Source organism: Pseudopipra pipra, chromosome 1, assembly GCF_036250125.1.
Source record: "Pseudopipra pipra isolate bDixPip1 chromosome 1, bDixPip1.hap1, whole genome shotgun sequence".
Lineage (NCBI taxonomy): Eukaryota > Metazoa > Chordata > Aves > Passeriformes > Pipridae > Pseudopipra > Pseudopipra pipra.
In genome coordinates, this window is record NC_087549.1 from 148,171,069 (window position 1) to 148,196,159 (window position 25,091).

Sequence of the window (25,091 nt, forward strand, 5' to 3'; positions counted from 1 at the left end):
TGCACACCATAATTCAATTGCTGGTGAAATATCATTTTCTTATGTCTTCTTTATCTTATAGAAATTTACTGGGATCAAAGGTTTTACTGTCTCTCTTGCTAAATCAGCTAAGTTGGAACATGGGAGTGATTTTTGTTTCCTTCAGAGGCACAGACAGCAATCTCAGAGACGCCCACCAAAACCCTGGGTGTGCACTAGCACATGGTGTTTGGTCTCAGCCTTTCAGCAATATAATCTTGCTCCTTGTAAGAATAAGTCCTGAAGTGTGGTAGATAAAGAGAGATTTCAAACTATGAAATAACAGAGACTTCCAGAAAGTTGACTCACCTCTTACAGATGAGTGTATGTGAGTGCACACCACATGAAATCCCCGTTGCTTTTGAGAACACATTTAACACATAATATTAGAGACTTCATGATGCATTCCTGTTGTGCAAGAGAATGAAACCTTGTTATTCCTAAGACTAATTTATATAATTTCTGTCTAACATTAAAAGTCCTATCATCATACCGACTGCTGCTATCTCATTAGGGTTGATAGAAATGTTTGTGGGGTTTTTTTGCAATAACAAACACAATAAGAAATGAAACAATACATAAATGTGATTTAAAATAGAGAGTACGGTACTCATAAAACAGAGAGAGATGAGACAGTAGGAGAGAGGGAATAATGACATCACTTTGTTCAAATTCCCCTCTGAATTGTGTTGCCAGAACTACTGCAGGCAAAAAGCAATGCAGAGCCTCTCTTTTGTGCCATCATCCAGTCAGGCTTGCTGAGCTGCATGTTGAACTTCCCTCCTGAATACAACAATGAGAGAAGAGAATCCACTTGCAAGTGCACTTTTCCTCCTTTTCAGAGTCCCAGTGAAGAAAACACTGATTTTCAAAAAGTCACACTCTTTTGGGATGAGCACATTATTTGTTCCCATTGATTGTTCCTGGCTATTATAATGCTTTCAGTGCATAACCCTGTACTTTAGAATCCTTATAAACCATAGAAAGAATGTGTCCTTTCTATTATCTTATTTTGTTCTGTTTCACTGTTTTTGCTCATCATCAACATGATCTCTTAACTACTGCTTCATTTCTTTGGAAACAGAGACCATTATAATGACCAGAGCTACTCGATATTATTACAATATGAATAAATACAAGACAACCTAAGAACAGGTGTTAGATTTTGTGGCTGAGAATGGAGGGTATTGGAAAGTCAATCAGAAAACTTAATGAAAATTTAGACAATGATTTCCCAGAAAAGACAGTATCTTCATCCAGTCTAGTCACTCTAGATGTGGTCATCTCTGAAACAGAATTCAGCATGATAGACCCTGTCCAGCACAGTAAAGAAACATTCCCCTATGATGCATATCTCAGTTTGTAGCTGGGTGTATCTCTGTACTGAAAGATTATTATTGCTATTTGATATCACAGCTCTCCATGGGAGGTAGAACCCACAAAACAATGGAAAAAAGGCAGGGTGCTAGACCAGTGGTTTCCATGAGTAAGGGAGCTGACAGGTGTTTGCCAAAGCACCCTTTTAGTCTGTGAAAGTGGACAGCTTCCTGGGGTTAAGACAGGTATTTCAATCCAATTGCTAGTCTCACTGTGAGGAATACTTCGATTTTCTTCTGCTACTTCTAAGGAAATAGTGTTTTCCCTGCAAGGTCCCATAAATTGCAGCAGTTAAAATAGCTCTTCTTTACTGCTAAGAAAATGATCAAGGAGTCTGTGTCAAGGGTATAGTAGAAAATTATGCTGGTGGTGGAAGGAATGCACTGTAACATCAACTTCAGCACACTTTGATTTCCAAAGTCCTGAAGAGACATAGTAGGCGCCATGAATGCGCTATGACAAAAAAAATATGTCTTCTGCAGAGGAAGACAATTATTTGTTAATAATGTAAGACATTGCTTATGTAAAAGGGATAGAAAAAGTCTTAAATTGGTGAAGAAAAAAAAGGTAAAATCTCAGCGTGCAAGCTGGAAGACTGTATCTGCAAAGGAGATGAGAAATGAATTAACACTGCTAAAATTAAAGTTCTGACCCAACAGCTCAGGATTCTGCCAGTGACTCTGCTAAAGATTCTGTGTCTGACTTTGAGGAATTCTCTCCTCTTCAGTGAATGTAAAACTAATTCCGCTCTCTGCAGGCCAGATTCTGCCTCTGTGTGTAAAACAGGAATAAGAAAACACCATTTGTCAATTTGTACTTCCAGATCTTCATGGCAATGACTGATAAGAACCTGACACAATGGGGGTTTGATCTCTAATGCTTTCTGTAATGCAAACAATACTAAAACTTGACTCTGGGTCATTTAAATACCACTCAGTGTGTGTCAGATAAAAGCCTCTGTAGGTTACCTCAAGGTTTCTGATGTTCAGAATCGGGTCAATGGAATTCTGCATTCAAGGTTAATAAGAGAAATTGTGCATACTCATGTTATGCACTAGCAAACAGCAATAAACACTGCCAATACCTAATTTTAGCATCTCACATACAAGGTTGTTTTTAATAGAACAAGCTAACAGCCCTTAGGAATGACAAGAAGTTCACTGAGTTCAAGCTTTGAGGACTGCATTTTTTCCGAGTGTATTTTTCAGACCACGTGCAACATAAATCCTTGTTTGTGACTAGAAAATACTCAACACTGGTCTAGCTCTGCTCCCACTAAAGTCATCCATAAAGTCCTGTTATCTTTACTGGCAACAGAAACAGGACAGAGCCAAGTGTTTTTGAAAATCTTATCTATATTCAACAATAAGAGACAAAAATCTACCTTTAAGCTTAAGGCTCGCACACAGGCAGTAAATTGGTCAATATCACATTTAAGCCTCAAGGTCCACAAGCTGTAATTCAGCCCCCTGTGCATTTGTGCTGTGCAGGAGTCTAATTATACATCCTACACTCTTTCAGCTGCCTCAGACATTGCACCAAGTGGTTGGTGCTCACACGTAATGAGGTCTCTTCAATATTTCATTTGATCCTCACCGGTGTGTGTGTGGCCGTACTTGCAGCACACAATCCCAACCTGCTTTAAAGGCAGAGTTATCAATCTTCTCATAGCAGTTTCTATGGAGCTCATCACTACCATATGTGAGTGCTTCAAATATTAATCACTTTCTTTCCACAGCACCTCTACGTGGTGAAGGGAAGGCATTATCCCATTGCACAGATGGGGAGCTGAGTCAGAGAATGATTAAGGTCAAACGTCTTGCTAATTTAGGGTGTTTAATTTCAGATGCCTGAGAACAGATTTTATTCAGAGCAATTATCATAACTTTATATAGTTAAGTATAGCTCCTATCTAGTTCAATTGTAGATAGAAATGTCTAGCACTTCTGAAAGTCAGAAAAGAAAAAAAAAGTTTAAAATCCAGAGTCTTACTAAGCAACTACATCCAGCTGAGCACTGGGAAAAAAAAACGGACAAATGGGAACTGTTAAACCCGTGAAAAATTTGGCTTAGGGGATCACTCAGAATTACACAGAAATTACAGCACAAGCGTGTGAGGGGCCCCATGACAGCGTTTAACCCCCTCAGCCATCAGACCATCTTTCTTGGTCCTTACATGCCATCTGACACCTTCAGCAGCAGAGCCCAAAGTCCTAGATAGTAACATCAGTATTACACTTCCAGAACGACTCTTCCAGTAGTCTTCCAGACTACTCTTCTGAAAGTCCTCAGATAAGGCATTTGGGCTTCTCTCCACCTTCCTAACATCAGCTTTTTGTTTTGGATAGGACAGGTTGGCTTTCGGTGGGTGGGTATGTCCACTTACGTGGGCATGTCTGCAAGTATTGCTTGATAATACGTGGATGTAATGAAAATCAAAGTATTATATTGGGTAGTTTTAAATCATTAGAGGCAAAGGGCTATCTTAATTGGAAAATTAGGTGCCATTAATGGTTTTAATTCTTAAAACCAGCATTTATTGCATTAACCAAGTGCCAGAATCCATGACTTTTGGAAAATGCAGGACTGTCCACCCAGCTCTATGCCACTAATACTGCCAGAGCCAAAAGGAAGGGGAAAGATATTTAGAGTATTTCAGGACAGAAACTATCTATGGTTTCAGATTCAACAGAGAGTGACGAATTATTTCACTAGTGACTTTTCCTCTTCCCCACACATATATTTTTAACGCAATACATCTATTTTCAAGGAAAGGCTCCCTCTCCTCCAGACTCCACACTTTCTCTAGGTTCTTTTGCCCTCATTAGTTGTAGCTTACTGAAAATGCAGTTGCTATGCCACGCTATGAAAAGAAGAAAGAGAGAAATTTCAGGGATTTTTCTGAAAACCTCATCATATTTCTTTTCTCAGGCCAGCGATCCGTGGCCACAGAACTATCTGTCTAGTAGGACAGATAAAGCAGCACTGTTCACACATCCCTCATGCCATTCCTATTTGCCCACTAAGGAATGACATATACTCTGCCCCTCAAGGGAAGCAAACACATTTGCAGGTTATAAAATACTCCTGTCTCTGCTGGTGACAGGAGACACTGAATTTGCTGAGGGAAAGGGTAGTTTTGTGGAGAAAGCATTGAAGACTTGGGAGGTAAGGGTTAGGAGCCAGGTCTGAAACAGAGCTGGATCATCTCTTTGTGCCTCTGTCCTCTCCCTGTGAAAGGAGAAGCACAAATTAAAGGTAAGTGTGCAGCCTGTGATAGTTAGGAAGACTAAGCAGGTTACCAAAACGGTCTGTTCAGGCTTCACAAGCTATGCCAGCACCCCAGCTGCTGAGGTTAAATTCATTAGCAGTTGCGAGGCACTTGCAAACAGGAGGAGGTTCTCTCAGTGCATCTGACAGCCACTTCTGGGGCTCATTTTATCCTGTCACTGCAAAGCATTCTCCCACATCACTTGGATATTTTTTTGACGCAAACCAGCAGATATCATAAAATTCTCCTTCCTTCAGGAAGAAATAACAAACCACTTCAAATTCAAAACCATCTGCAGAGGAAGATGGTAAGCTGCAGAGAAAGGCAACTATTCCTTACTCTAGAGAGGAGACATTTTTTGAGAGAGATGCACCAGTCTGCTTTTTATTTCCCAGGTTAGTTATTATTTAGGCCAGTACAAACCTAGTGGAAGTTAGAAAATGCTGCTTCTCCGAGGGGAGAAATAGTGCCCAACACCTTTCTGGAAGCATTTTGGCCTTAAGACAGTGATTTCTTGCTCTCAGGTTCAGAATTTGATGGATGCTGCCAGGCACAAGGATTCATTTGATTATTTTTGTGGTGGGCTGTATGCCTGTATATCTGTATGTGTGTACAGGGGCATATATAATTAAAGTGTGCACATGTTCTCCTGATGGATTATTAATATCCACGGTTACTTGCTAGAGCCTGGTTTAGGAGGAGATTCTTTAAATGGCTGTCAAATCTCTAGAAGTGCCATAAAGATCCAAAGACCCAAGTGTGTCTGATCTTATTTAAAAGAACTAAAAACTGAGTAATCAAATGAATAGATGAATAAATCATTAAAATTTTAATGCTTAAGCAATGTAGGACATGTCTACAAACTGCCTGAAGCCAGTGCTGACCCAAACTGCTCATTCCCACGGCACAGAACATCATTGCAATACATGGGCTTGGAGCCTGAAACACAGGAGCAAAATAGCCCTGGGCAAGTCACTTTTGTATTAAGCTTCCCTTCCTGCCAAGTGTGGGTAATACAGTTTACCTACATCACTGAGATGTCAGAAAGAATATTTTTAAAAGCAATTCAAAGACAGAAAGCATGCAGAATGTGTTAGGCAACATTATTATATGTGGAAAGAGCCATTTTAGCAACACACACCTTTCTGTAAAGAGGCTATATTTAAATAACGTAACCCTAAATTATAAATAGCTATTTTAGAGCATCTCCTGTCCTAAAGTCTTTCAGAGTCTGTTACATTTCAATTAAAAAAAGAAAACAAACTATATTCTATAACTAAAATGGCACTTCAGCTCCATTATTATCTTTTGGATGCAAAGAAAAAGGCAAAACTCAACAGGATTATCTAATGCCCTAAAATCTGTGAAACTGCTGCTTTTTCCTTCTTAATGCTGACCAAAAAACCACGCTCAGTTTCCCAAATGAAATGCATCATTTGACTACACAGCAGTTCAAATGTATTTGTTTCAATTGTGCTACCTTTTTAGATGTTTTCAAAAGAAAACAGAGGGAAAAATAAATGACCAGTAATGACAGAAAGTTTTTAGAAAACCATCCTTTTTAATAAGCAAGAAAAGTGAGCCTTCAAAGCCCATGCATAAGCACCTACATAATTGGCTGGGTTTTTAAGAGCACTGAGTTTTCAGTGGTCCCCAGTGAGATCAACAATAGCTTTTAGATGCTCAACAATTTATCACAATTCAACAATTTCCCTCCTGGGCATTATCTACCAACTATGTGGTATACAGAAAGCAAAGATATTTGAGACTATCATTTTTGGTTGGACTTGGACAACTAACTCTATTAGGCTCCCCTAAAACACCCTCAAGTATTTCCACTTGTTTTATTCCTGGATTTTACAACAATAAAGAAACCACCAGACTTAATTTAAATGAACACTGCACACTAGGGCTCAAATGCAAATACTGTATCATGCTAGTAAAGGTTACATAAAGCAATGATTAATTAGGCTTTTTCCCTGTTCAGGTTTTACTTGTCTGTCAACAAAAGACAGTAGATGATTGCCTGCCTAAAATATGCATTATTTCCAGCTCTGTAATATCATTGAAAAGCAAGCAGTAGTTCAATTTACCAGCAATAATTTATTGTGTAGCATTAAAACTCTGCAAGCAATCTCTTCTCATCTGTTACTTTCAACATCTCCCACAACTATTTGATTTTCTTCCTGGGTTTTCATGTTAACTGGTCATCTCCTGCCAAATCCCAGAGACCTAAATAAGCCTCTGTAGCTTGTTGAGTAGTTTTAGCTGTGTTTTACACATGCAGAGTGCATTCCACAATGTAATGATCGCATCATTCAGCGGCTTTATCAAGACAAAACTCAGGAGGATATATGTCCCAAATGCTCTAAAAAAACCAAAGGACCTATCCCAGCTTTTTAAAAGCTGACTATGAGGCCAAAGTTTGAAGCATTGCCCAACTGACAAAAAGAATAAGTGTCTAGCAGGCACTGAAACCTGCTTCTAAAAATGGACGGTAGCCCTCCGTGCCACCCTCAGCCATCTGCCTCTGCTGCAGTGTCAGAGCAGGACAAATCCTGCAGCCAGGCAGCAAGAAGCAACATCCCCCTGTCCTCCAACCCCTTTGCAAAACACCTCCCTGCAGGGAGGAGGGAATCTGAGAGACTAGCAACAGCAGCAGCTAATTCTGCAAAAATCTTTCTTCCCTTAAATCCGTAACTCCTGCAGGCAAGAGTCACGGGGTGGATTTATTTATTTATTTATTTGTTTTTAAAGAAAACTCCTAGTCTTCTCTTGTTCACTGGAATTTCACAAATTGGGCATCAATTATTTTATTGGTCTGTTTGCTTAAGCTAGTAGTCTGTCTTAATACATAGTATTTTTTTTGTGTATCCTCTCCTCCCTCACAGGATATGATAGCAAAAGGATAATGTAATGATAGTCCACATTTGCAAAAACAATCAGCACAAATGAACAAGTGAATGCCACGCCTTTTTTCAGACAGACATAGATCCTCACTTTTGCATGCTGACAACACAACCAGTCTTGAAGAATCCCTTAACTCAAGTTGATCTGCTCTTGAGTTAGTTGTATTATCCATATTGATGAATAATATAAAAAATACTGTTCAATAGTTTTTTTGGCATAGGGCCATGGACTAATCTTCTTTGTAATTGAAGGCTTATATGATGGAAAGAAACCCTATGGAAACTGCCAAGACAAGGAAAAGTAATGAAGTATAAACATCGGAGTGTCACCTAAATTAAGTCTCCTTAGACCAACTGTCATCTCTTGTTTTATCAGCAGTTTCAGCAATAAAAATAAAGTTATGCATTACACCTAACAAGTAGCCAACCACACATAAAAGCACAAACAGTATTTGGTGAATAGTTTGCAACAAGTGCATTCCTTTTTTTCCTCACTAAAGCAGTTTCTCCTTGAGTGACACAAACCATTTACTCAAGAAATGGACCAAGAAAAGACAAAACATGGGCTCAGTGGATATTGGAGGCTGTGTTTCTTGCAGCCCATAGGCATTTGTGACCAAAAATATATGAGCCTGGATAGAACAGAATGAAACATAATCTGGAAGATGGTTTGAAAAATGTATATCACTGTCTCCCTACACAAGTGAAAGAGCACACTTGTGTAGATTTATTATAATCTTTCATTAACTTCTTCCTCAAACTTCTCCTACATCTATTCTACTCCGCAGGATTACACACAACTCGTGTATTACAGTAGACCCTGCTGTAGCAACTTATATGAAGAAAGAATTGATTCTTACTCCAACTTTTCACAGAGGTCAAAGAAAAATGACAAAAAAGCTATTTGGGAAACAAAAGCAAAGAGAAATAAGCTCTAGTTGCAGTGAGAGGACTAGAAGTAGCATGAGCACAGACCATCCCAATAGGATTCATTTAGGATTATATTTTTAGCCTCAAGTACATACTTTATTTCTCATGTGTATTTTACATGGCCTATTGAGCTCAATTACTTCATATTTTTGTGTACATAAAACAATATTTCCAGAATGCTTTATTACAGAAGTAGCAACCAGCCAAGCCCTCTTTTCTCTCCTAGAGCAAGATAGGGAAGAGACTTATTATATTAATTGGGTGGTGTAATTAACTCCAGTTGTATCAAAGTGGGACAAAGAGTTTCAGTTTTCAGGTATTTTAAAACTTCAAGAATAAAACCAGAAGTTTATCATGTATTTGGGCAGCAGAAACAATTTTTAGAACAAGGAGAGTTTTTTTGGTTTGGCAATTCCCCAACCCATCGAATCTTGATTTCAGTCTTTTTTGGTTTTACATTTTAATGCAGACACATGCAAACTCTTAGGTAAAATAGGTTTATGGTTGAAACATGTTCAACACAGAAACACAGAATCATAGAATGGTTTGGGTTGGAGGGGACCTTAATGATCATCCAGTTCCAACCTCCCTGGCATGGGCAGGGACACCTTCCACTAGAACAGGTTGCTCAAAGCCCCATCCAGCCTGGCCTTGAACACTTGGCCTTGAACATCACTGGCCTTGAACATCCAGAGATGGGGCATCTACAACTTCTCTGGGCAATCTGTTTCCGTGTCTCACCACCCACACAGTAAAGATTTATTCCTTATATCTAATCTAACCCAATTCTCTTTCAGTTAAAAGCCATTTCCCCTTGTCCTGTCACTACATGCTCTTGTAAAAAGTCTCTCTCCAGCTCTTTTGTAGCCCCCCTTAAAGCACTGGAAGGTGCTATAAAGTCTCTCCAGAGCCTTTTCTTCAGGGTGAACAATCCCAAATCTCTCAGCCTGTTTCCAGAGGAGAGGTGCTCCAGCCCTCCAACCATGTCCATGGCCTCCTCTGCCCTTATGTTGGGTTCTTCAGAGCTGGACACAGCACTCCAGGTGGACCCTCACGAGAGCAGAGTAAAGGGGAAGAATCAGCTCCCTTGACCTGCTGGCCATGTTTCTTTTGATGCAGCCCAAGGACACATTTGGCTTTCTGGGCAACCAGTGCACATTGCTGGGTCGTGTTGAGCTTCTTGTCAATCAACACGCCCAAGTTATTCTTCTCAGGGCTGCTCTCAATCCCTTCTTCACCCAGCCTGTATTTGTGCTTGGGATTGCCCCAATCCATGTGCAGAACCTTGTACTTGGCCTTGATGAACTTCACCAGGTTTGCACAGGCCAACCTCTCAAGCCTGTCATGCCTGTCTTTGTTGGGATGCATCACTCCTGAGCTTGGAGGAGGTGATCCTTGAATATTAATGATCTTTCTTGGGCCCCTCTTTCCTCCAGGGTTTTATCCCATGGGACTCTACCAAGCAGACTCTGAAGAGGCCAAGTCCGGCTCTCCTGAAGTCCAGGGCAGTGAGCTGTGTGCCTTCCTTGCTACCCTAAAGACCCTGAACTCCACCATTTCATGGTCACTGCAGCCTGGGCTGCCACTGAGCTTTACATTCCCCACCAGCCCTCCTTGTTGGTGAGAACAAGGCCCAATACAGCATCCTTCCTCACTGGCTTCCCTATCATTTGGAGAAGCATGCTGTCATCAACACATTCCAGATCCTCCTGGATTGCTTTTGCCTTGCTGTGTTGTCTCTCCAACAGATACTGGGGTGGTTGAAGTACCCCATGAGGACCAGGGCTTGTGACTGTGAGGCTGCTTCTATCTATCTATACAGTGCCTCATCCCCTCAGTCTTCCTGGTTGGGTGGATGGCAGCAGGCCCCCACTATAAAGCCACCAGGCCCTTCCCTTCTTTTAATCCTTATCCATCCACAGGCAGAGCTCCATGGAGATTTGAAAGGTCTCCCCAAAATATTTTGAGTTAGATGATATAGTAGAAACATCCCTGCATGAATGAACTGCATTTACAGAAAAACAACTATGAGTCATAGTTTCAAACAGGTGGAATTTACAGCAGGAAGATCACTGAAGATTTAAAACTTGGGCTTAGCCTGTGACAGCAGCCGTGTGCTATTGTCTTTATGGAATTCACCTTCATCTTTATGGAATTCATACCAGGATGCAAAAGAGCAAAAAAACTCACACTTTTGGCATGAGAGACAGGGTGACAATTTATTTATTGTAAATACTGATTTACTATCCAGATGCTAGGAGTATTATAACTGACTGGAGAAGTTCTAAAACTTACAGAAACCTACAGGAATTTATAGAAAGCACACTACCTAGTGTGGAGGTTTGGTAGGGGACTTACTTGGTGCATTCTTGTCACCTCCCACCTCAAGGTCAGAAGACCACCAGTATGGACAGTATTTCCTCAAAAGCAAGAGGTTGAGAGCCAAAGGCTGGTAAAATAAACCTTCTGAAACAAAGGATGACGAAAGCAGGCCTGCAAACTTATTCCAGCATATATACACAGCCTAATTTATATTGTGGTCCTAATCCTGAAGTCCATTCTCAGACAGAGTTCCATCAAGCTCCGTCAGAGTTCACACCTTTGAGGACCTAAAAGAAATCTGATTTCTGAAAGAAGCATTTCTCCCCACTGGGACAGAACAGTACAGAGAAGAACTGCTTATAATATCAGTTTTGTCTATTATAAAAGCCACTTGAAAACAGTATGGACCAGCTGAAATAAACCTGTTACTTATAGGTTTGATGCTCTTGTTGATTTAAAGCCTCAATTTTCTACTTAAGGGTTTTCAGAATGGTGAAAGGTAGTATAGGGGCCAGCTCAAGGCTTGATGAAGTCAATAGATTTATTCTTAATTTAGCCACTCATGCCAAACATCTCTTCATCTTATTTCAGATGCTCACACTTCCCAGAATTCCTTAAAATTCTCTGTTTTACACAGGAATACTCTGTGATCGTACAGCCCAGTATCAATGCTGAATTCCTTCACTAATTTAAGCACAAGAGGCCTAACTGAAAACAACACAGTATCCTAATCTCCCAGAAGGGAATTGGAAAGTCCAGTTTGGAAACAAGGCACTAAACTAAAAGAAGACATCATCTATTTACTTTCTATCAACCTCAAAGATATTATGGGTAGGAAGGTAACATTTCTCAAGTAGATGAGTAGTAACTGAGGTCAGCTAGTCCTGCCAAGAGATACCAATTTGAACAAGAGAGCACTGAACAGTCTTCAGCAAGTCAAAACATCTCCTAATGCATATACATTTTACTAATGGGCAAACCTTATGTGCTCAGTACTTTCATGAGCTATTTCAATCAATTCCTTCTTGGATTTTACTGTCCCATCCATTCACAACTGCTCTTTGTTTTGTCTGGTTTGTTTAGCCTGGACTGTTGGAATAAAATTTCTTAATTATAGCATGACTTGCAATGGCCAAGTCAAGCATCAGTATAATCCATGTGAAACCATGTGTTGTACCTCATAAGGAAAACATCATGGAAAATAAATCAATTTAATGCAACTGAAACCTTCAGTGATTAGGATCACAAAGATTAATCTCAGTTGCTTGTTAGATTCAATGGATCAGTGTTCTTGGCAATGTTTGTAAATTAACTTTTAAATCACAGATATTGGGACATGAAAATCAGAAAAAAGAAGGCTGTTAGTAATTTTAGATTCAACTAAACTGTGAAGTGCCAGGGATTCTTAAGGAGAAGAAGCAAAGTTCACATTGCTAAGTTGCAATATGTTTTCCCCATCCAACTTTGAGCTTCTCTCTATCAGTAGGCACAAAATGCTGCACGTGCATTTGAAAATAACCTGTTTGCTCCTGGCCATGAAAACAAAAAGATGAAAGTGTAAGTCTGTCAGCACACTTAAGGACAGTTACAACTTAATGTACCATTTCTTAATTCCTACAATCACATTAAGATTAAGTATCAGACCCCTTTAACCCGACACAAAAAGAGTTGAGAGGTTGGTCACAGTGTGTGATTAAGCTAAATTAATGACCCAAAATGCATTCCACATAATATGCTACTATATATATTGACCCCCAGTCAATTATATGTTTATTACAGTATCTCTGACAAGCTAAATTAACAATAAATTAATGTCTAAGTTGTGATTTCACTTTTGACAATATCATACTACAACTAAGCCTTAAATATCTGCATGTAACTATTCAGCTAGAGACATAAGGAAGGTAATGGAGTCAAAAACTGTGGACTAATTGCTTCAGATGAAGGCTTATTATCTCTCCAATTTCAGGCTCAGCAGCAGTTAAGTAGTAACAGAAACTACTTTAGACAAAGTGTTGTGAATGTTTATGTAAAATTTACTTTTATTTTACCCCTCTTACGTTTTTATAAACAATAAAAGCAACAGCCCTTTTTTTTCAGACCAACAAAGGACATAACCTGAAGGCTTAAAAAAAACCCAAACCAAAACAAAAAAACAACAGTTCAGCCTTCAGATTTGCTTGGTTTTACTATTTCGCTCAAACTCATCCTCTTCCCCTTTCTAATGGTTTTTGCATGACCTTATCATGTCTAAACTCAGCTTAAGTCTTCATAAGTATTTGCTTCAGTCTGTCTCATCCTCCTTCACTATGAGGACACACTCAGAGCTTGGTTCTCCGCTCAGCTTAGACTTGATACTCACATCTGTAAAAGTGATTGCAATGAGGGCACAAGGCTCATCCTACCACCACAGGGATGGTGGTAGTGTTTTTGACCACCAAAGAGCTGGGAGGGACACACTAACTTTGAGGGAGCAGCAGAGAGATGCTCCTGCTCCCTTGGCGACTCACTGGGATCCCATCACTAACTCTCTCCGTCCCAGCAATGCCAATTCTAACAAAACTAGCCTGTTCTCTTCCCATGATCATCTGCATTTCAGCTTCTTAAGGTGGTTGTTGGAGACAGGGAAATGCCCTCCAACAGCACCCCTCACTTACCAGGGAAGCAGGGAGAGTTTCCCATCATTTCACCAGCCTCTCCTGCCAAGGCCACCAAGCGCAGAGGCACAGCCACAGTGCTGGCACTGCAGGGCTATTTGACAAGATAAGATCCCAAAGCACAGTCCCTGTTTTGTCTCTGTGACCAGATGTTGTTCAGCAGAGTAGGACAAATCCCACTCTGAGAAATTATGGTCTCTCTGCACTTTCCACCTGCAGTTTCTATCACAAAACACTGTCTGATAAGAGTGATAGCCATACATTGCTTGCCAGTGACCACACATCATATGGACAGCCCACAGGTTGCCTCTCAAAACAAAGCTTTATTCCAGCAGCAGTAAGGGCACAGGCAACCGAGGCACCATCAGTTTCCTTGATCTGTGGAGGATTTTCACCAATGGTCGTGGGAAGCAGCTATGCCTCTCCACTTCCATCACACTTAAGAGCTCTTTTCACAACTTCCACAACTTTTTTCAAGGCTTTCTCTTACAGGTACCAGGCTCTGGGCTTCAGCCTTGGCTTATCACCTAATCCTGACTTTCAGGAAGATGATCTCCATCAAACTACCCAGCACAAAACTTCAGCTTCTGGCTTCCATTTCTGAAAGGTTTTGGTTTAACCCTTTACCATGCATATCCTTGGTTCATCATCCCCCCCCATTTACTTTTCCATTTCACCTCTACAGCTCCTAATTACACTGCAGTATTTCTACCAAAAAAAAATATCAATTACTCCTTCTTGGAAAAGGTCCCTGCATTATGCAACAGAGAGCTGAAAGATCCATCTCTATCTTACCTTCAAGTATGAAATTGCTTCAAGTTCTCAAAATCTTAGAATCAAATACAATCCCAAAATTCCATGCATTATCTCTCTCTCATTTGCAAGTTTGCTTATAGCTGTCTCAAGTCCTGACAGGATTTACATTTATCTTGATATTTTTCTGCTGAAATTCTTATTCATATCTAAACCTTCAGAATGAGTTTTAACTTTCAGGTTTTTTTTCCTGTGACCCTTTCCCTACATTCTCTAAACCTCAAGGAGTGCATCTCTCTGATATCTAAGGTACTTGTGCAGCCTGAGTTACTACAGTATTTCAGAACTCCCTATTTCATGTACTTATCCTCAGAAGACTCCCGGATATTTGTTTTTTTCCCAATTTAAGACAACAATGGACCATCTCAGCAAAAGAGAAGTTGCTGACTGCCACTGAGAACCAAACCCTCTTGCTCAAGGCTACGGCAGAAGTCTGCACACAAGAAGCACTAAGTTCCATGCTCCACTCACTGAACTGTCATGCAAAGCCACCCAATAATCCCACTTAAACTTTGTTATTAAATCAGAAATTAATATTAATTTGCCTTTCCATTCTGGATCACTTTCACTGATTTCCAATATAGGTCCCTCTCCAAATTTATATTACACAAATGTTTCAGCCTTGCTGAATGCACTTCTCTCGCTTCTGCAGTTAGTCCTTCACATCTGCAGCAGCCTTTTGGAGGACTGCACATAGCTTTCCCATTCCATTGCTGCTGGCACCCTCTTTTCTATGATTCTATTTCACTTAAATCCCACTTAAGAATCACAGAAGGCAGGACAGAGGAATGAGAGAAAAAAAAAAAAGGACAAAAGATGTGAATGTAAAACACAGAGAATAAACTACATAAAAAACAGATATTACTGCACTCTACATCATTTTAAAAGTGCTGCCTTTTCTCACATCACCCAAAGTGACCATGATTCACCACAACTTGATGTGCATGATAAAGATCACAAAGAAGCAGCATTAAAGGCATAAGAACTGAAAGCAGGTAAAACCATTGTTCATTAAATGCCTGTAGCAATGCATAACACTGCTAATGGACCACAACTGGAATGAAACATTGAATTCTCTAAGAGTTAAAAAAAAAATTAAAAATCTAAGATTTTTTTCTTGCGCTGTTCAAACTTTCATGACCCCTAGATAACTGGTGAACTTCAGAGACAAACTATTCTGTCTTTATGCAGCAGCAAAAGAAAGCTTTAGTGAGAAAGACTGCAACACAAGGTACCTCTGCCAGAAATGGAGGGAGCAGCAACCACCAACACTGTACCAAGGACAAGTGCCAGACCACATCCCACTTGGTCAAGGTAGAGACAGCGAGTAAAATTCACACAATCTCAAGCAGCATCCTATGGAAGTATATGAATCTTTAAAAGCTTCCAGAAGCACTTCCATTTCAGCACTGAATACCAAAAGGGATTTTCTACAGTCTCCTCTTTTTGACACTCCAGCTTTATGCCAAACATGCTCCTTTCCACCTCTGTCTCCCCTTCCCTCCCCATTCCTGCCTGCATTCCTCACATCAAATTAACAGCTTGAAAAGACTGCCAGTTTGATGCAATTTCATGTTCTTGAATACAGTGTTCTCAGGAGCACTATTACGGAAATTTAATCTCCTGAGAAATAGATCAGATACCATTAACAGAATGAAACATAAATGTTCTCTATGAGTTCCTGGAGAAAGCCTGTGTTGGGTCTACAATAAAATATGTAATTTGAAGAGTTGTTATCAAGAAAAAAAAAGGTTTCATATGAAGAATTTTATTTTATTTTAAAAAAATTATGCACTTTAACAATGAATTCTAAATGGTTCCATTAAAACTAAAGAAACCCATTGTTTTCTATGCAAGTCAGAGTCATGTTTCTCCTTTTACCCTTCTCTTTGCCAGACACCTTTCAAAAGTGGACACTTCCCCTGGTTTCTGCACAGCTGTGATAATCTGAGCCAGAATACTGCAGCGAGAATGAGGGATTCTCACAAGCAGGGACTCACCTTTGGGATATGACAGTTTTCAACTCCAGCCAAGAACGTAGGAGCTCTGTCACAAGCCACTGAGATAACACGCTAAATTAGCTCATCTCCTGGGAGACTCACTCCCACCTGTTCAGCAGCTCCAGGCCAAGCTCCTTTCAGCCCAGTGTTAGATCTGGGTACAGCAGAGGTGTGTCATGGTGCTCTTGAAATCCTCTGCGTGGATTTTATGCCACTGGGGTGCTGCAGTGGGGAGTCTGACTGTGCCAGCTAATGGCACTGTGAATCAGGGCTGTCTTGTAAAAATTCACAGCTCAATCTGCTTACAAACATTAAGTTACAATGGTAACCTCAAACCTTGCTAAAAAAGACAGAGGATTCAGCAGTGGCTCTTTGTGATCTAGCATACAGGAGGGATAGTATTGACAAATAAAAGGGCAAAGTCCCTTCCTTATTTCAAGAGATAAAATTCGTAACTTATAAGTGCCTGAACCTGCTGTACACTACTGCCTGTTTAGAATCTGATCCTACACTCTTTGGACAAAATTTGTGTTGCTCATGTGCTATAAAGAGGCTTTGGTGTCACAGAGAATCAGGATTGTTGCACTGTTTCAGGCAAAGCATGTTGAGCCAACCAAGACACCCAGGGACAATGACTTTCTGGACAGCAACCGGGTGAGCAGAGCAGGTCTGGAATGATTTTAAGTCATTCCTCCCAGGAAAAAAAAATCAGAAAAAAAACCCCAAAAACCAAAAACAAACAACAAAACAACAAAACAACTATATATCTTCAGATACAGGAACACAGATCACATGAAGTTACATTTATTTGGCCGCATCCCCCCATCCCTGCTAAAGACATATGGTTCACATCTAGTACTTCTGTTCAGTTCAGAACTGCACTACTGACCAAATCTCTCAGTCTGAGCCATCTACCATGCTCTAACTCACATTTTATAGTACCCTCAGAGTGCATAAGCTGGCTTCATTTTGCATGAAGCTAATTCAGAAGATACTGAACAACTACAGCACATTCACACCAGTCTGGAACTAGTCTGGAGTATATGTGTTTGGGACCTCAGCATCATCTCTCTGACTCTCATAGGGTGGCTCCACACTACTTCCAAATGTAAGCACACCCGTATTTTTCAGTTTAATCTACTCTGGGAATAAAGTAATAGCACAGGCCTCAACTCACAATGGCTGAGAATATTTACGACCTTGAAAGAAGACAGCAGGCACACAGGGATTGACACCCTCTAAAACAGGAATCACAGAATTACCTGAATTATAACACCATAGAGGAAAAGCCTGCAAAATGCAGCTAAAGTGCACACTGATTTTCTTGTTTGGATAAATTTACACAAATAGAGGCACTTTTCAGCATAGTATATTAGATTCTCCAACGGTACTCATGCTTCAAGATACTACAGGCTATTTCTGTGAAGTACAGAGTGGCAGGGGAACATTAGGAGCATGAAATATTAATCTTTCCATCATTTTATTCCTGAGTCTGGCCAAGGTTTTCCAAGTGAAACGTGTTGTCTCTCCACTTGAAGACACCATCCCTATTATTTGAAATTCCATCTGTTCTGTAAAATTCAGAATTGATTACCTTAATGACAGCTAATAGGCAGAACTGTTCTATTGATCTGATTCCACTCCTCCACGGAGCCCACTTCAGTAAGGCAGCCCTCAAGCTGTTTTGCCTCGTCACTTAATTTTTGGTCTTTTACATGGAGCTCCATGCAAACAGTCATTAACAACCTTGTCTAGGACATGAGCACATTTCAGAGCAGCATCTTGCTCTCTGTAAGCCCATGACAGCTCTTCTCTATACAGCAAAAGAAATGAGAACAATCCTTTATTCCGAGTGTTCACATACTCAATTAACCAATCAACCCTTTAAATATGTTTTATAAAAGGTGTTCTTTGAGAATCTGTGATCCCTGTTATCCTTGATATGCTGACTCACTTTTTAAAATACTTAAAAGTCTCATTTTAGCATTATGGCTGTTATCACATTTTCACTAAAAAATCAGCCTCTTTATCTTTATATATGACTGCAGAGCTATTTGCATTCCCAAAGGCCATTAAAAGTAACAAGAACTGGGCTAAATTAAGATAACAAATTTACAGGCTTATGTTAAAACACACAGATCTTCAGCCTGTGTAAACAGCTAAAGCACATTGTCACAGTACTTGACCTGTTGTTGCTATTTCATTTTCCTTTTTTCACAGAAAAGTGGTTTTAATGGTGTATCCACACATGCAGCTAACAAAACCCAAGACAGAGAACAAGATTCTCTAGTCTGCTTGAGCCGGATCCCAAGTCTATTAGTGTCTACAGGCTTTGCTATGGACTGCTGAGCACTGGGTCTAGCAGAAAGCCAGCTGTAATCATTGTACACTGCATGGTATCCAGCTCCAACCATTGAACAAGAAACCACAGCTGTGTCAGAAGCACCCCAGTGTACAGAGTCAACCACATCCAACTTACAGTTTGATCAAGCAATCACAACTTGACAGCACAAGACAGTCTTACTTATCACTTACAGAATGTCTTCTGTACGTGATGCCCAAAAGACTTAAAGTTCAGACTCATGAACAGATAAGCAAGGCGATAAATGATTGGAATTCCAAATAGTTTAGCTGGCAGGGAGGTGAGCAGCATTGCTTATCAGAAATAAATTGTATGGAAGCATTTTTAATTACCTAAGGAAGAAAGGGATTGTCTGGCTTCAGCAGCTAAGGCAGTTGCTTATCTCCACATCACAATCATTTTCTAATTATTATCATTTTTGTAAATCTCAAGACAGAACAAGACTTCATTTGCATATAGACACAAGTCTAAAGTAGATTTTTAAATTCAAGCCTGCAAAGCTTCTGCAGATTTCTCCAAACTTTTCCCACCCTGCTCCTGCAGTGTCGTTTCATGCCCAGCTTCTCTTTGGGTTAGCATGGCAGGACACAGCAAAGACTTAAGCCAACTGTGTCACTTGCTCGCCTCTGGATTCCGGGAATGTCACAGCAAAGAACACAGGAAAGGGATGGTCACAATCTCCTATGACAGCAGCAGCTCTTCAGCCAGACCAGCACTTTGTCTTCAATTTTTCTCCTAGCTACAATTTTCAGTTTCTTGATCAGTTTTAAGCAAGAAAAAAATCTCAGTAATTTTTGATAAGCATAAGCCTGGAAATAGAATTTTGGCTAGAAATAGAATTTGGATAGAGCCTTTTTTCAGATATGAACTGTTTTAGATAAAATAAGGGTTTAGATCTGCTTTTGGTATTGGAAGATAAAAGTGTAGTCAAATCAATGGACAGAGATTGGATTTGACCCCCAGCTGTGAAGCCATTTTACTAATAATGCATTGTGAAAACAAAAAAAGAAATTATGGGAATGAGCAAAGTTGTTCACAGACTCAAACATTAATATTCATCAATATCATTGATATTTATATATGCTTGATATTTCTATTTCATGCTCACACTAGGGCAGAGCTGAGAGAGGATGTACTTTCAGAATATTTAAGCATGCCATATGGGTATAATTGCAATTCAATCAGTTATAGAATATACTCAATTAAAATTCTGCATAATACTAAAGACTTATTCTGGGCATTTTATACTTCATGTGAGAAGAGCGAAGTAGCAAAGACATGGCATGCCAACAGCAAAGTGGCACTGGGCAGATAACACCACCTGGAACAAAACCACCGCTCCTTTATAAAAGGCAACACACACTTCTTGGCTTACAAAACCCGACACTTTTACACAGCTTTAAGAAGGAAGAGGGGACAGCCCCACAGCTCTTTGTTCAGAAAAGGCACTTATACACCCCTGCCTGCCAGAAAACACAGCTAGACTCATTTTAATCTGTAGCAAACAGTGACAAAAATACCTACTCCAAAAGCATTGGACAGAGAAGCAAAGAAGCCCAACAGATGCAGGGTTAGATGAAGTTTCTTTACCCTGAGTATCAAAGTTGCTTCCTTCTTGTTTTCACTGAACCATTGAGCCTGTTTTGGCCATTAGTAAAATGTCACCCTGAAAATGCAGACTATATGATGCTATTTCTGGTGCCTAGTGTCTTCCCATGCTTTCCCCTTCCTCAATTCCCTAAACCAAAGTACAAACGAAAAAAAAAGGAAAAAAAAAAGAAAAAAAAGAAAAACAACGTGTGAAGCTCTCAGCCTATCAAGCCAGGAAGAACTATTTTAAGAATTAATTTGTGCCCTGAGAGAGATCTGTTTAAATTATCCTCCCGTGCTGTCCTAACCAAAGATTAAAGTGGTGAACTTCCAATGTCTTAAGGAGATGAGGAAAATTGAAGAACTGGAGCGTCCGGGCTCCCCCAGGCACGGGCCCGAGCACAGGGAGGAGAAGCTGGTGCTGAGGAGAATGGAGATGCTGATCTGCCAGTGTGCCTAGAGCCCAGAAACCTTCATCAGCCTCAGCTGGAGCTCAGAGATCGCAACCAGGCTTTCCCTCATGCCACCACTTTCTAGCTATGCCTATCCTTTATGGCTGAGGATACATCCCTTTTCTTCCTGCCACCCGCCGTTTTTTTTGACAGGGAAAGTTTTGACTTCATTCTGTCCTGGTAAGTGCAGGCAGGCAGGAATATCCTCTATATAACACAGGTTTGACAGAGAAAATGAAGTCTTTAACTTTCTACCTGTACAGAAACACATAAAACAACTACCATGAGAAATAAATTAATAGAGTTTAGATATGGTGTAAGCATGGCAATTTTCTCCAAAGCCAATGGGAGTTAAACCTACTCACAGCTGCTTTTTGCCCCCCCTCGCCATCCCTGCTTGTTCATGCACAGCCTGAGCACACGCTGCACCCTAAAGTGTCCCTCCGAGGCAATGTCAGACAAAAAAATTCCCTTAAAGTGCATGACAAAGTCAGAAGCTGAACCCCAGTTTTACAATTTTGTATCCATCTGCAGAGGGGGGTTTAAATACTCTCACCCCTTTTTCCAGCAAGAAGGGGCCTCCATCCCAACATCCTTCCCCCCCCCCCCCCCAGCACGCATGTAAGGAACAAGTTACAGAACAAACCTCTATAGTCTTCAGCAAGAGGTACAGGTTGTTAAAAATAGCACAATTTCAGCTTACACACACACCGAGAAAGCAGACCTTGAACACAGCTACACAGCACTTTCCTCCTGCCACTGACTGGTGACTCAGTTCACAATTTTAGGAATGCACACCAAAAAGATTAAGAAAAAAATAAATCATAATAATCATAAAAGAAACACAGAGCTATAGAAAGCAAATCTGTATTTGTTCGAAATTGAGGAAAATAAGCATTACCTGGTCTTGTTGTTGGGCTTGTTTCCCTGATGCATTTTGCTCCTTGGCTGTAGTCATGCTCACCTATTTGTGCCCACTGCAGTGGCAAACAGGATTTTACTCTGTGTGTGTATGTGTGTAAGCTTGTCTGTGTGTTCAGACATACACGCACACACACACACACACAAAGACTAAAGGGATATGGATGAGTAACTAGTCCATCACTTAATCACCAGCTGAGAAATTTCCCACCCCCACAAAAAGAAATAAATAAAAATGCAATGCAAAAAATCACTAGTCTGGCTGTCTTCCCCCTTGAGCCTCTAAAATAAAAGCAGAAGCAGGAGCAGAGAGAGAGAGAGAAGGATGCTGTGGGGGCTTCTTCAATTAGCAACAGCCTCTGCAATCGTCACAGAAACAATGATAACTGCTTGGCAACCAGCAACTGGCAGCTCGGAGCCGGAGGCAGCGATGTGGTCCTCGCTCCCCACCTCCACGGCGGCCGCCCGCGCCTTGCGCATGCACCGGCTGCCTCGGCACACACTGTGCAGCTCGCTGGGGATGTGCACAGCTCGGCACTCATCTCCCCTCCCGCACCCGGGCGAAGGGGCCGCAGCCGCCCGCCGCTCAGGAGCTGAATCCCGCATTCCCCGTGATGCCGGTGACGGGAGTCGCGCGGATGCGGAGCTTCTGGCAGACGCGCTCTCGCCTTCTCCCCAACTTGCGGAGGTTTCAGTGCCCTGGCAGTCCCCGGCTGCGAAGCAGAGCTGTGTCAAGGGCAGCCTTTGCCCCGCTGCAAGCACAGATTTGGAGGATGCAGCGTGCGCTCCCAGGGAAGCTGGTTCCCACCGGTGGGATGCGGAGATCACCAACGCTCCCCGGGGAGCCGCTCGTCTCACTGCCAAAGGGTGGCACGTTCACGTGCCCTCAGACTTCCCCGGCCCTCTCCATGTCCCTGACACAACGGGGGCCACTCTGCATGTCTGATGTGGTGGCTGCCTCCTGCGCGCCGGTGGCTGCCATGTAGGTCACGTTGCAGGGTGACACACCAGCACACGTTCCCTGCTCCGATCCACGCTGCCATATCTCGCTCCCTGCAGATTCTCTGCCACAACGGAGATCTCTCCAACACGGCAGAGCTGTCAAACTAGCCTTGCTAGTACAGCTGCCCACCTTGATGTCAGCACGGGGTGACATGGGGTGTGCCTGAGCACCAGGCATAAAGCAAGTACCACTCTCCAGTAAACCCTCAAGGGGACCTCACATGGTTGGACAAAACTTGGAGCAGCACGGAGATTGTTCAGAATTTGCTTGAGACTGATGCAAGTCCTCACTCACCTTAACGTCAGGTGACGTGAAACTGCCATGTTGCTGCTTTTCCCATCCTCACCTCCTACCCAGCACATCCAGGACTGAGGTGGGATCGATACTAGGCTGGATCGAGCCCAGCTCTCACCAGAGTGCTGTAGCTCTGTGTAAAGCTAAATGTTTTCTCACTCACATGATACTGGGATCTCTGCTGAGTCCGTAGATAACCAGCTAAGGAAAAGAAACAGCAGAGTGTTTATCTAACAAGGAAGTGATTATGCCCCCTTTGATCCTTAATTTTACAACATGTATTTATCATACAAGGTCACATTCACTAATGCCATTAGAGGCAAGGTCTCCTTACACCTGGGATAATTTTGATCCTTGGTTCAGGGACGCATCAATGGCACGTCAAGTTTTTCTAGAGATATCTACTAGCCACCACTGGGACCCCCTAAGCATTTCTGTGTTTTCACCATTACATGTCACAGCAGTTCATAGAAACCACGACAGAAAAGATCTGCAACATGGAATTGCGCTGCTAGGAAGCTGGACAACCTCGCCTCATCCCAGGTGCCACAATCCAGGCAACACCTCATTTAAAAAAAAAAAAAAGTGAATAGCACCTCTCTAACAAGAAACGGTAATTTGCATTTAAATCTAACAGTGCTGACTTCTTGCTGGGTTATACTCAGACACAGTCCTAGCTTACATTGCAATTCCATCTCTTTAGTCCCAATAGTTTTAGTCACAATATTTTATATGTGTTTATAGTGAGGTTATTGCTCATACATTTTTTTCCCCAGCCATCGGAACAGAATTGTTTTCAAGGTCTTATACAAGTGGATCAGTTTGAATTTTCCAGTTGGCTTGGTCTACTTTTCTACCTGTTGTGAGTGGTAATGAAGGCTTGCTTTACTTCTGCTATTTTTCTTTCCAAGAGGAATTCAAATGAAACAAAACTGTCTTTGGAGTTTGTTTTTTTGTTTTTTATTCCCCTAGAGTACATCCTGGAAACCTCTGCAAAACAGATCCCTTTTAAAATCTGGGCCATTCACTGTGTCCCTGACCCCTCAATACTTACACTGGCAATCCCTGAACTGAATTGCATTGATATTAAAAATTAACATATCTATACCTATCTACATACCTATTCAATTTCTTCACAATTAGCAACTTAAGACACAGTTTTCACTCAGTTTCTGGAAATGGTCACTCTTCCTTACAGTGTAGACTTTTTTTCCCCACTAAGCTTGTTGTTGGACACATAAGAAGTTAATTATGCTAATTAGTTCAGCAGTTAGCTATGCAAATGCATATGGCTGAGCCTCATTACATGGGTGCATTAGGGTGCTGACTGTTCTGACTGTATCTCCCAATGCTTGGCACCACTACCCCAGTATTACTGAAATGCCTTGATCTCTGCCTGGCAGTACCTCCCTGTCACTCCTGACCTGTGAGGGGTGTCTCATCCCCTCAGATGGCCATGAGTTGCTGCTCACTGCCAGGAGGATGTGAAAGCAGGGGACAGTGACATCCTCCAGCTCTCTGTCACCACCCTTCCTTAATCAAAGCAGTTCTGAGGTTGCCAAACACTTCCTGAAGAGACACTGGAGGAGGAAGCAGAAATGCCTTTCAGAAATGCTCATTACTCACGGGCAGAGAATAATCTGCTTCCATATTAGCAGGGCTGAGGCCATCCATCCTGACCTCTGTGCTATGTTAGGGTACCAATTTTATTGCTTGGCTGAGTCATCACTGATGAAAGATTAATACATCCCTATCAAAGGACAGGAATCTGCATCTGCCAAACCCAACAGCTGCCCAGGCAGAAGGATTTATACAGACAGTCCCATTCAGGGCATAGCAAGAGGCACTGGCAGACAGGGACCCTGGGAGTATGTCCTTCTCATCCATCCCATCTGATCACAAGGATAGAAGGAGCAGGTCGTTCCTCCCTACCAGGTTCAAAAATGCATCAAGCTGTTCACTCCCTACTACCCCTCATTGCAACAGGTTTGTCTCCACTCACTGCCTGTGCTACGTGAAAAGTCTGTCTCCAGGCTCGCTCCCTGCCACAAAAGCTGCATCCCCACCATGAAAATCTTACATTAATTCATACAGTCCACACTATGCCACCATTGTGACAGCTCAGGAAGACCACTATGAGCATAGACACCTCTCCTTGTTTACCAAGATGCA

At 41.4% G+C, this 25,091-nt stretch overlaps 1 protein-coding gene across 5 annotated transcripts in view; it reads right to left on the reverse strand.

Moving 5' to 3' along the window:
- DPP6 (dipeptidyl peptidase like 6) overlaps window positions 1-25,091 on the reverse strand; it is a 549,686-nt gene that overhangs the window by 227,855 nt on the left and 296,740 nt on the right. The window contains exon 1 of one of the 5 annotated variants that reach the window (XM_064638378.1): window positions 21,603-22,058. The exons of the other annotated variants lie outside the window; for them this stretch is intronic. Within the exon in view, the coding sequence (XP_064494448.1) occupies window positions 21,603-21,659 (57 nt within the window). The 5' untranslated portion in view covers window positions 21,660-22,058. Of the gene's footprint in view, window positions 1-21,602; window positions 22,059-25,091 lie in introns of those variants that run through there. 5 annotated transcript variants of the gene reach the window in all.